We start from the raw sequence: 13,424 nt of genomic DNA, 5'->3' as shown, positions 1-13,424 counted from the left end.
GAATCTCATCAAGACCTTTTTTTAACAATTCTGTGCTTCTAATTCTGCAAACAGCTTAGTGAAGGGCCTTTTCTGTTCCTAGTGTCCAGAGCAATGTCTGTAAACGTATGCTTTGATGCATGTGGTGTACGCATAGAAGCACCCAGACTTAAACCCCAACAAACGCGTTAAGATAGGAATGAACCAACATTAGAGTTGTCATCATCAGTGAACATGAGTGGAGCACTGATGGGATGAGGAACCACTTTGAATAGACAACACTTTGATTTTACACTGCTGAATGTTTTACACTCAGAGTGACACATTGGAATGAATAGAGTTGGTGATTTACGGAGTCATAAATCATATGATAGGCTACAAGTTTCACACAGATTAGACTTTTCAGGCCACAGCTTGGGAGGTTATCTAATTAAGGAGAAATGAGCTAGGTCTATTTGCCCTTCCCCTTCCCGGTGGTGGCTACATGTTCTCCTGCATGCTAATGTCTCTGGGAGGTGAGATGTGACACTGGTGGTTGACTAACGTAAAGCAGTGGATGAATGATAGGCGAGCTGTGGATGATGACCTCCTTTCGACAACGTCGGCTACATCGAGGGTCAGTAGGCTAATGACATTTTGGGGAGATATGATCCACAATAACAACAACAACATGGCCAGTAAACAAGGTGAAATGCCATCAGCAAAATGTCAAATTGTGACTTGGCTTTCTGGAGGGGCTGAAGGAGGCAGCTCCCTGGCTGCCAATTAAAAGGTCCAAAATGCATGTTCGTGGGATGTAATGTGATAATGCTTACGGGTAGAGGAGACCGCTACATTTGCTCTTTTTAAAGCGACAGAGAAATAACTGTATATAATAAACTCTGGCCATCGATTGGAGTGAGATTATTGTCATTCTAGCATCTTAACATAGCATCACACTGATTAACATTCTTCTGCAGGCCAGCCTGCACGTTTTGCATTATTGACTTTGGTAAACAACCTCCTCTCAGGGCCACTAGTCACCATCTTGATCATATCTAAAAGTTGTCTTACTTGTATTACATAAAGAGACTTTTAAAACTGGTTTTCCTATAAATAAATGACTTTTGCGCAGTATTATTAACTTTCTAAGGAGCTGTTCTTTGTTTTTATGTACTGAACTGCACACAATATTAGGTACACTTGCACAACAAAATGTAGGGTTTGCCAAACGTAGGGTTAGGAGTCGTAGAGGGTGTACGACAAAGCGAGTTTAGTGGGTTAGCGAGCTGTGTTGAGTTGAAAGCCGGACTTGCCTGTTCAGCAAAGGTAGCTCTCTTTTAAAACAGCTCTATCACCATGGTAACTTAGGCTAAACTCATTACCTGGTCAGGATCAGGTTATGTCCAGGCTTTCAGCTTAAAATCAGCTATGAAAGTGCCACTGTTTCACTGTAACTTATTCGGAGATGGCGTCACCATTTATTGAGAACCTACAAGGGTACATGGAGAAAAAAAATGTTTTTAAATTGGGTGTAAAAAATACATGTATCTGTATCAAACCATTTAATACACAAGCGTACCGAACCGTGACCCCTGTATCGAACAATACGCAGTTTGATATTTATTTTATCAAGTTCTGACAGCTCTCTCTGCTGAAAGCTCAGTGTATCTGCAATCAACTACCCCGGCTTCGGTTGCATTGTCAAGCACTGAGCCACTGAGCTCTGTCTCCCACATTCATACCATGCCGAAAATGTTGAAAAATGTGGAAACTGTTGGCAATTTCAATAAAATTCAAATTTAAAAAGGCAAGGTAATTTATTTTTTTTACTCAAAGAAATATTGAACCGTAACACAAATGGATCGAACTGAACCGAACCGTGAATTTTGTGTATCGTTGCACCCCTAATATGGTCCATCTACAAGCGAGATTTACAGACGAGGGAATACGCTAGATAAGCTCAAACGAGCACCAGGAATAAAATGCAACATGAAATATTAATTAAGCCAACATTAACAGACGTAAACGTCATTGCAGTCCTTGCGTGAGTACTCACGTTAACACTGCCGTCTAGTGGTCACAACGAGAAAAGGATAAGTGTTAAAATGTAAAAGTTGTGCAATGTTGGCAATAAATGAAAAGACTGGCAGGGTATAGTTTGTACAATAAATCAGTGTTAACTTTCCCATTCCATGCTCAGCATTATTCTGTCAGCGGTCCTTCATCGCTCTATTGGTGGCGACAGTGTTGCTTTCAGCAGTCATAATCTTTTGGGAAGTCCTCATAACAGTCAATAATAATTACGCACAAATTTTTTGTAAAATACACTTGCTGGGATTGCTTCACTTTTCAGCGGAAGTAGAATAATATGACGTCAAACGGCCCCTTTCATGTAAACACGCAAAGTAAGTTGATAACCACCGTCGCGGAACCATATAAGTCTGATTGCGGATGTTAGGTTTTGTCGAGTTGCATCTTGAGCAACAAAGCCTGGGTTTGTTAAGCCACTTTCGCCGTATACCCTCAAAATGGGTTGCTGATTAGCAGACAAAAGCTATTACAGTGGTCATCTGCCACCTTTGAATTGCCTTTCCATTATTGTGTTTATGTCTTAAAGGTCTCCTAGTATAGTCTTTTTTCATCAATTTTGAATACGTCTTAGTGGTTCTACGATAGTGTATTTGAAGTGTGTTGCCTAAAATCAAGCCTTGATGCTGGAATTTCAACAGCTTAAAGTGATTGGCTGGCAACCAGTCCAGTGTGTACCCCGCCTCTCGCCCAAAGTCAGCTGGGATAGGCTCCAGCATACTCCCACGACCCTAATTAGGATAAGCAGCAAAGAAAATGGATGGATGGAGACAAAGTGTTGTGGAACTACAAAGTGTCGACTACTTACTATTCATGCAGTGTTTCAGCGTCTGCGTGCAAGACCCGTTCTATTTCTATTAACAGGCTGACTTTTCTGCAGCCATCCTGCCGTTGTGTCATTGAGCCATCATTACAATGTGAAAATGTCATGTGAGATGTAAGATTGTACCATTCTGACTACATGAGGAGTAGCCTACGGCTGCTGCTGAGCATACATTTTTACACAGAATGTCCAAAAAATTTTAAATGACGTGTGTGTTTAGCAGAAGACCTATAGAAGACCTTCCCATGCATTAATAAAACCACCCGCTTCCGTGGCACAATCCAAATAATCTGAGGTGCTAGCTTTGAACGCTGGCAAAATCGACAAACTTATTGGCTCATAACGGCTACTAAAAAAAATCATCCAAAGTGTGGAAGTATTTTGAAAAGATTAAAGATAAAGGTACTGTAGTTGCACACCTACCATGTTTATTTGTTCTTCTGAGTGTTTTAGCCTTTTTTGAGGTGGAAAAAGTCGCAAATGAGACCTGTTTAATTGTAGGGATGGCCACACACAACAAAATTCACCAATTAGTCGACTATGGACAAAATCAAACGAATCAGATTCAACCAAGGAAATCCTTAGTCCCAAGCCCTAGCTTTTAAGTAAGCCCTATTGGGAACAAGACATTTTGTGTGTCTGTAGCCATCCATCCATCAATTTTCGATGCCGCTTATCCTAATTAGGGTCGCGGGGGTATGCTGGAGCCTATCCCAGCTGACTTCGGGCGAGAGGCGGGGTACACCCTGGACTGGTTGCCAAAAAATCGCAGGGTGTGTCTGTAGCTTTAATGCTAATTAGCTGTATTTGTCTCCAAGAAGCACTATTGCACACTTTTTACATATACAAGGACACATATTAATGTTGCAAAAACAACATTATTCCATTATTCAATATGAGCTGAAATTGGAAAAAAAATCGCCAAGGGTCCCGGATTGTGCCCAGCAGCAGCACTGTATTTCCCCAAAAATATGGCAACATCCTGGATGGTGTCATCACTTCAAAGAAACGACAAAAAAATGAGCCAACACATGAGTCATCTACCGGTATTTACATTACAAAGCATGGAGGTAGTGTTTAGAGCTATCAAAAGCTAAAAATGGAAAGCAAATTTTTGCTTTCATATGTGTTTTCACAGTTGCTTAGCAATGAGTGGAAAGTATTCTAGGGTTGGAAAAATAAACTGTCGGATGATAAAAGGCCTGCTGATTACCGTTATTGCTGTTGTCGTCCACCAGAATGATCTCTTTGAGAAGGTGGGAGGGCGTCTTGCTAATGGCAGAGTGGATGGACCTCAGGATGACAGACAAAGCTTCGTTCACAAAAATGAACACGATGCTCACTTGTGGGAGGTTTAAAGGATAAGTGAGGTTGCTACACCTGCGGAGGAAAAATAAAATGCAGGTGACGGACCAGATACTTTTCAGCAGTTCTAGTACAGTAATTGCATTGGAATACATGCTGCACTTTTAAGACCTTTTAAAATTGTGATGGAAATAAGCTGATATAAGTGATTAAGATGGTCATGTCCCTCTTCCAGCAGAGAAGCTATTTTCATCACATAGCCGCTATTGTATTAGACACAATCATATCACATTGTTCATCCAAGCAAACAGCCTGTTGTGTTTACGTAATGTCATTGCCTGGGTACATCTTTAAAAGATATGTTCGGACAATGTGAAGGCCAAATGTGTGATTAATGTATCCCCCGAAACTATTTTGTATGAACAAACAGAGCTTGTGTTGGTGGCTGTGGGTGGTCTGGAGGGAGTGTGGTGATGTGAAGTGTAGAAAACATCCCTAGGACATTTAAACTGTGTCAATTTTAGCGTCAGTGCAGCCCCTCGTAGCCTCTTGTAACCTTGGTGACGTTACCATGAAAGTCAAGCTCAGCAGTGTCCATAATTCCTAATAAACATGGCAGTTTGACGTCTCTTTTTGTCTCTTTGACTTACAAGAAATGTTCTGACTGAACCAGTAAATTCATAAGATGTCAGTATTATTATGAAAAATGTTTTTTTTCAAATTCAAAATTCTAATTCGAACTGCTACATAAGGAGTGTGACATTACAGTAGTACCTTGCATAACGTAAACCTCCTTTTACGTAAATTCCACTGAATGTAAAGAATTAATGTAAATTTTTCGCATTGTATTACGTAAGGAATTCCATATAACGTAAAGCGTCAAGTCCGTGCAAGTGACAGAGAGACTAACGGAGTACACTTGGTGACGCCTTCTGGCTTCACGCTCTCATTAGCTGATTATCGGGGCACCGCCTACGCTCTTATCTCATTGGCTGACTTATCCAGCGCGTCCAGTTTGTGTGTGAGCTTCCTTCCTCATCGTAGTCGCCCTTAAACTAGTTTGCACGCATTGAAATCTCTTCTTAATTTCATTACTTTTCTTTGTGTTAAAATTACCGTGGTCATGGACCCTAAACCAAGTGTAAGTGATAAGAAAAAAGGGAAAAGTTGTCGATCGAAACAAAACAGGAAGTTATGCAGAAATTCTGACGCTTCATGCTCTCATCGGCTGATTATCGGGGCACCGCCTACGCTCTCATCTCATTAGCTGACTAATTCAGCGCGTCGGTGTGTTTATGTGAGACATGCTTCTCTGTTCCTCATCGTAGTCACCCTCTCTTTTTAATTTGTTTACTTTTCTTTGTGTTAAAATTACCGGAGTCATGGGCCCTAAACCAAGTGTAAGTGAGAAGAAAAAAAGGGAAAAGTTGTCGATCGAAACAAAGCAGGAAATGATCCAGCAGCATGACGGTAGTGTGAAATTAAGTGATGTTGCTCGACTATACGGCCGTTCCCATCAACCATTATACCTTATTTACCTTATTTTATATTGGAATGTTACTCTACTATGTTTATGCTGTTTTCTTATATTTTCCCACCATATTTGGTGGAGTTTGAATATTTTGAAGGCCCAAAGGTGTGAGTTTGGGAAGATCTTGGCTATTTACATGTATTTTACGCTTCGTATAACATAAAATCCCTATAATATAAAGGTTCTTGAAACGGATTATTTACGTTGTAGGGGCGTCTACTGTATAGTAGTGTGACACACTGAAACTTGCCAATCAAGTCAACATAAAGCAAAGAGAAATAATTAGGGGTGCTCCGATCAGGGTTTTATGCTGCTGATTCAGATACCAATCATCCAGGACTGAAATCGGCCGATACCGATCACATGGATTCATTATACATTTTTACATTTATTTATGATGAGTGCTATTGGCCAGGGGTGCCGAATAATGGGGAAAAGTGAGGACAATTCCAAGGTGCCTTGACTGCCAGGAGGCCCAAAAAATAGGTAATTGCTAATTTTGTAGCAACATTTTGTAGTCAGGTTAGGCAAATATTTAATAATCTGCAAGAATACGGTGAAGGTCGTACTGAAAAATGTATTCAAACTTCTTCTTACCCAGTAGGCCTGAGATCTGGTATTGGCCGGTCTAAAGGGAGACGGTCACTGAGGTAGCTGTTGTAGCCGTAGTACTGGAACATCTTGAGCGCCACCCGTCGATTGTCGGCACTGAGCTCCTGACCCCAGTGAGCAAAGAGAGACGAGTCAGAGAAGGATGTGTCTGCCTGCTCATCTTCCCCTCGCCCTGGAGCCTCTGAGACACAGGAAAACAAATAGCATGAATGTTTGTCTAGACCACCAATCTGTGCACATGGTAAATACGTATAGAATAAAACACAGTGGTGGCACTAATACATCCGCTGTGATCAGTGTTTTTTTCATGTAATCAGATGAAGCATGGACAGACTCGTCTTAAAGCAGACCAAGAGTTCATCCTCTTGCCGGCAAGCTTAAGTGTCCTTGAACAAACGATTCAATCTCTACAAGCAGCCGGTGGTTGCTTCTGCAGCTGGTCTGACACTTTGACCTCCAGAGGAAGAAAATAAAAAAACCCCAGCACGTACGCCTGATCGCTTTATGTGCGCGTCAACTTCAGTTTGAGAAACGCCTTGCTCTGGTGCTTCTAGAGCTGGAAAGTGAAGGGTTGCAAATGAGCACAGCGTTGCTGCACTGGACCTGTGTTTGTTTACGCTGCATCAAACAAGTTTTAAAAGAAATGCATGGTTTTTTTTTGGAAAGCAATTTGGCTGTCCATCCACACATACAGTAACTTCTCAGCTAAGCTTTTTTTTTTAACTGAACTCCTTCATAATGAATAACTTGTCCTTATGCATTTTTTTGGTTGAGTTTTGATTGCTATTCAATGGTTGGATAGTTTTTTAATAGTGATGCAAGTACATTTTCCTTAAAACTTTGTAGAAGTGTGACACAGGGTGGAGGAAAACCCCATGAAATCTTGGTTAATTTCCATAGAGGTTCTGCTGTATTTGTTTATACAGCAGGCAGACGTTTAACAATTGTGCATGTGTAAGGTGGAAAACGATATGTTACCGCTTCCGTCCATATTGATAAGCAGCATCTCTACGAAAAATTGGAGGCATCTGCTCAAGGTACTATACTGCTTCCAAGATTTAAAGATTTAAATGCACCTCGGAGGTGTTTAACAGTCAGGAAGCTAACCTCAAGGCAAATGCTTTGGAATACCAATAAAAAGGGGGCAAAATTGCACACCTATTATGTAAACTATTGTGAATCCCACAGGTTGATAATTTACGCCACAAATCAATTGTATTCAAGTTGAAAAGGCCGAATGAATCTTGTGACTAATTAATTGAGAAAGTGATAAACCGCATATCATTTTCTGTGGTAAAAAGGAAAGGGAGAGAAGCTGAGCTCCTTGTCGGAGATAATTGCATAATGTTATATTGTTCGTTTAAGTGTTCAGATAAGAAAGGAATTGAAATAAAATGAAAAGTCCTTCTGGAATCATCTGTTAATCCCCGTGGCTTATTGAGTGTATAAAGGAGCAATTTTATGACAAAGCTTTAACGGTCCACAATACTGCTGACAGATTGAGGTTATGCTGGAAGAATAAGTCACCACCTGACAGAAGTAATAAACATCTTTTAACAGCAGGTGGATGTGGCTTCTCGCTTCATTTATCATCTTTTGGGATATGAATTATCGTAATCGTCTTAAAACAGAGAGGCGCATTAACATTACACACACGTGTTGTGTATGACAGTAGCTTACAATGCAACATAGGGTTCATGAAAACATTAGAAAAGTACAGGAAAAACTAAATAAGAATCATCATAGGTAAATAAAAGTTCCAAATTATAACAAAAGGATGCATTTTCAAGGCCGCAGAGAGATGAAAAACACACGACAAAGCCTCTGACATTGTTTTTAACTTTATTTTGACCTGAACACATCAACCGCAGTGCAATTCCAACATTATATATGTATTTCTAACTCCAAACAACACTTCCTCATTGTCACCAGACAGGCAGCAAGTGCATTCACAAACACTCCGAAGATCACAACGTCTTTATTATGCGTGTATGTGTGGTCTAAATAAACAGAAATCCAAGGGAAAACAATAAGTGGATATTCTTTTTACTCACATTGTAACTCCTAATGCGGAAGTGCAATTTGCTGCATTTAAGCATGCTCAGAAATCCCAGAAAATTCACTCAAAACATGTGAATTCCACTTAAATGACGTGGAGTCTTTGAACACAACTCCCCATTGCTAATCACACAGTTAAAGTCTGATTCAAATATTCTGCTATTAAAGAAGCCAGTGTTAGGTAAATAGATTTTCAGACGTGTGCCATCTCATAATACATACAAATATATGTGATCCTGCTCTGTCATTTATCTTTCTTTCAGTATCGGCGGATTTCCGTGAAAAATCACGTGATCGGCATATGCCGATAAATGCCTCTCAACACCCATCACAAAAGCCGATCACCTGGAGATCACCTATTGCCGCTCGCAGCGATCCCTGAGAGCAGTGTAGTGTCTTGCCCTAACTAACGTCTTGGACAGCGTCCTCCTCCCACTTTCCTTCACAGTGCGCAGGCGTGCCAAAACAAAAACAATCATGCCACGAAAACTGTCTTGCGGGGGTAGCATGTTAAAAACCTCTAATTTAATACGACATTTGAAGACAAACAACACTTGACGGAGTGTGGTGAGTTTTCGAGGCTCGCTGTGTGATCATCAGTCAAACGGAAGCTAATGCAGGCTTGTGGTCAAAACACTCGCCCGTATGTGCGTGACAGTGAGAAGGCTAAGCAAATAACCCGAAAAATAATTTAAGTAATCGGGCGAGATGATCAGCCTTTTTCAGTGGTGGAAGACATTGTTTAATAGGCTGTAGTGTAAACCATGTATATATATATATATATATTAAATGACAAAATAAAATAATATTGGGTTATTTCCTCTAAAGACTTTACTCTTCTTCAACAGGAACACATATTTTAACGATTATAACCCTAAAAACAGCTGTTTTTGCACATCATACAGCTGATGCGAAAAGCTGAAACACAAACACCATGACTAACAATTGGGGCCAACAGTGTAATGCAGCAGTTCTCAACCAGTCTCACCCCGGGACTCCCATTTCATGGCTGACTTTATTTATTTATTTAACACAAATACGCATTACATACGCATTTCAGGGCACATAATTAAGAACTGAGGTGGAAAAGGATAAATACATGTGTAAAAAAAATGAAGTCAGTTTGCTATTAGGCTTTGCAATCTTGCCTCTGAAAGTCAACAGTATTCGCTACAATGACTGACCTAAGGTAAGCTAATCTGTCCGACCCACCAGTTAAGCACCACTGGTTTGGCAATTACAGGTCGTGAGGCATGTTTCTACTCATTCTCTTTTACTTGATTGAAAGACCCAAACTCCAAAGACCATCGACCGCCGCTACATGCGACATACTAAATCTTAACTCAAGTTGACATCGGCAACACCTGGAGCGGAAATTAGTGCATGTATATGTGCATGCGTGTGTGTAGTAGCAGTCGGTGTGCTTCCACTGCATGGACAAGCTAAGTACACCCAAAAGCAACAAAGAAAACCTTTACGTACAACAACAGCATTTACAGAAGCACATCAGAACCTTTTACATATTTGATCCATAAAAGTTTTCAGTTGAATACATTTTCACCTACAAAATAAGATTTCATCAAATAATATTTATTCATCTCCTCTGGCCTGTGGGGAGGAAACTGTTTTGCATTTCAAAGGCCAACTATTATTATCATGTCATACACCTTAGAGATAACACTCTTTCATCAAACACTCATTTCTGCTAGTACAGTCCATGTTGAATGGAATCTGACTAAAAATGCCTTTTCCTGGATTTCCTGTCTTTCTCATACAGAAACATTTGAAGTCATCATTCAACACCCCGGATGCTAACAGCCCCTAGGGGGTGGCACATTTGCATGGTATCTGGGGATTGCAGTGATATGCTGTGATGTATTAACCTGTATTACTGTCCTCTATTCATTTCTTCATTTGCCGTTTCATCTTGGGAACAGTATTTATCCTTCCTGTGCACTTCTTAATGAATTTTAATGATAAACAGCAACAAAACCACGAAAGAAATGAATGCAGTGAAATAATTAAAAGTTAAATGCAAACATAATATTTGAATAAACAAGAGATCGGACAATAATAAAATAAATAAATGCAACAAAATCATAATATGCAATAGAGCCATTTGAAATAGAAAAGCATGGGAAATAATATACCCTTATATATCCCTTTAATAGCTCTAAAACAACTGCAAAATACACTACGGTCACTGCAAAATATTGCATTTTCCGAATAGCATATACTGTAGATGTTGCTTATTTTAGAACTTGTCATTTTTAGTGACATGTCGCTGCAGCTAGTGGCACATGCACATACTCGTGTTGCTGGAAAATGGCACAGTTATTAATGCAATAAAGTATTTATGTAGTCGTATGATGACACCTATGCCTTTCGTGAGAAAACTAGCACAGATGTGCGCAACACTGTCACCATCAGCTGCCGCCTGCATTTTGAATGGGCTGCTCCACCACTCCAGCTGTTCCACTGAACACGACAGCAAAACGCCTCTGTAACTACACCACCAGCTCATGGTCATAACATGCTGTGAACTTGCAACCGTGGTGCAACTTTCCAAGCCTGAAACAGCAGCTTATAATGGGCAGAACCTTATAGACTTGTCGAGGTTGTAATAATTTTAAATGAACTTAGGTGTCAAATAAAATTATTGAAATGTAGCTAACTCACGCGGACAAAGCCTTCAGAAAATATTACACACAATTTAAATGAATTCATATTGTTTTATGTTGCAGCCTCATTCGAAAATCAAGCAAAAATTTGAATTTTATATACAGTCGTCCTTTACCACATCGCGGTTCAAATTTCGCGGCTCCACGCTATCACAGTTTTTCAAAACTATATTAATTAATAAATCATGGTGATTCGTGGTTGAATGCGGCCTATTATTAGTCAAAACATACGCATGTTTAAGCAAATTTTATGTATTTTTGACCTTAATTAAGCATTTTAAAGCATAAAATTGACTGAATGAACTAAAATAAAAATATTAAACATTGAAAGACAACGCACTCAAAGCCACATTGATATGCAGTGTTATACAATGGTCACTAGGTGAACGACCTGCCGGTGTTGTGACGTGCTAAATTCTGATGTTCATTAACGCACCTCGCTGTTAATGTTATTGGTGGATAACGAGGAAGTGGTGGTGGTGTGGGAGAGAGACGAGGAGGAGACAAGTATGCAAGCGGAACTTTGTTCTGGGTTGAAATTGAGTGCTCCTTTTGGAGTTAAGGTTGGCAATAAAACTTTTACAAAGATCGTCAAACTCTGTGTGACTCGATAAGAATGCTACATTACATTAGCAGGGCTCTACGCTTAGCTTTTTGCACGAGAGCACCAAACACTGGAAGGGACACTGAAAGGTGGAAGAAAGTTTTATTCTCTGATGAGAAAAAATGTAAACTTGACAGCCCCGATGGCTTCCAATGTTACTCGTATGACAAGAAGATCCCACCTGATATGATTTCCACACAGCACAGTGGAGGAGGCGCCATCATGATCTGGGCTGCTTTTTTCTGAACAATGGAACTTCAGGGGTGGTTGGCTGACTATGTGGAGATGTTGCAGGGGTCATCCCTCATGACTGAAGTCCTCGACTGTGTGATAATGACTGGGGTTTTCAACAGGACAACACTGCAGTTCACAATGCCCGCCTGACAAAGGACTTCTTCCAGAGGAATAACGTCACTCTTTTGGACCATCCCGCGCTTGCCCCTATCTACTGTATATCCAATTGATAACATTTGGATGGATGGAAAAGGAAGTTTACAAAACTGGACATCACTTCCAGAAAGTGGATGCCCTCCTCCGTGAAGCCATGTTCACCACCTGGAGCAACATTCCCACCAACCTCCTGGAAACACTGGCATCAAGCATGCCAAACCAATTTTTTTCAAACAAGAATGGTGCATCAAGGGACACTCAGGAGGCTCCTTTCCATCATGCACAACCAGCATCACCCAACGCACAGCATCATCTCCCAACAGAAGCGCAGTTTCAGTGGCAGATTATTATCACTGTCCTGCTGAGACTGAGCAGATCATTCCTCCCTCGCGCCCTGTGGCTTTTCAACACAACAGAGGGGGAGCGCTAAAAACACACACAGGACTGGACTTATTACCTTATTATGTATTACTGCACTGCACATTTGAAGCGATCTGTTCCGTATTTATTTATTTATTCTTATTCTATTTCCTTATTTTTCTTTTCTTATCTCTCCTGTCTTACATTGGTTGTTTTATTTTGTGATGAAGTGATGATGTTTAATTATGACATTTTTGCAGAGCTGCTGTAAATGTGAATTTCTCTTTGAGATGAATAAAGTATATATCATGGTTATCATCACAAAAGCATCACAACACAAGTCAAATACAAAGCAAAACCAACTTGGTTTTTACTTTGGAAAGTCAGACACGTTGCTGCTGTAAACATTGGAGTCCATCTGTGTTAAAATCACAGGCGCCCACCAATGTTCCCTCTAATTTTTCAAGTATCTGAGCATACACAAAAACGACCTGAGCATTCCCTGGACCTCTGTGAGCGACATCAGACGTGCACACTGTAGTATCACAAAACCTGAGTTTGTTCAAAACCTGAGAACTGAGAACTTTGATTCTGTTATAGTTTGTATATGAGTGGTTTCAAACAGATGGCAAGGAGGATTCCACAATACAGCTTTCTTTATTCTATACCTTAGACAAAATAAGCCATGGTCTCATACAATTAACCATCTGACTCTTGTAGAAAACCCCTAGTTTATTATTTTATTTTCAATGTATTATCTTGTTTACCATTTATATTGTTAAATAGGTATACTTTAATTTCCTTATTTGACTTTCACTTTCTGATTTAAAGCAGCCCATTGTGGCACTATCTCATCCTGAAAATGTACTTGAAATTGATGCCATGTTTGTTGTATATGTTTACTTTCGTCTATATTAAAATAAAATCAAATTAACTCACAACCGACCTTTCGGCATAACGCTTTCTGTATGTGGTACGTCCGGCCATCAAAATAAAAGCACGGCAGTAAAA

The 13,424-nt window shown here is 40.0% G+C and overlaps 1 protein-coding gene across 2 annotated transcripts in view; it reads right to left on the bottom strand.

Annotated features, from left to right (window-relative positions):
- Nucleotides 1-13,424, bottom strand: part of galnt18b (UDP-N-acetyl-alpha-D-galactosamine:polypeptide N-acetylgalactosaminyltransferase 18b) — an 85,583-nt gene that overhangs the window by 43,555 nt on the left and 28,604 nt on the right. For both annotated transcript variants that reach the window (XM_054770385.1, XM_054770386.1), the window contains exons 2-3: nucleotides 6,306-6,501; nucleotides 4,086-4,252 (exon numbers count right to left, since the gene is read on the bottom strand). In XM_054770385.1, coding sequence (XP_054626360.1) covers nucleotides 4,086-4,252; nucleotides 6,306-6,501 — 363 coding nt within the window. The remainder of the gene's footprint in view (nucleotides 1-4,085; nucleotides 4,253-6,305; nucleotides 6,502-13,424) is intronic.

The sequence above is a fragment of the Dunckerocampus dactyliophorus genome, chromosome 3 (genome assembly GCF_027744805.1).
Source record: "Dunckerocampus dactyliophorus isolate RoL2022-P2 chromosome 3, RoL_Ddac_1.1, whole genome shotgun sequence".
Lineage (NCBI taxonomy): Eukaryota > Metazoa > Chordata > Actinopteri > Syngnathiformes > Syngnathidae > Dunckerocampus > Dunckerocampus dactyliophorus.
Note: the sequence above shows the minus strand (reverse complement) of the source record. Positions and strands in the feature narration are given on the sequence as shown.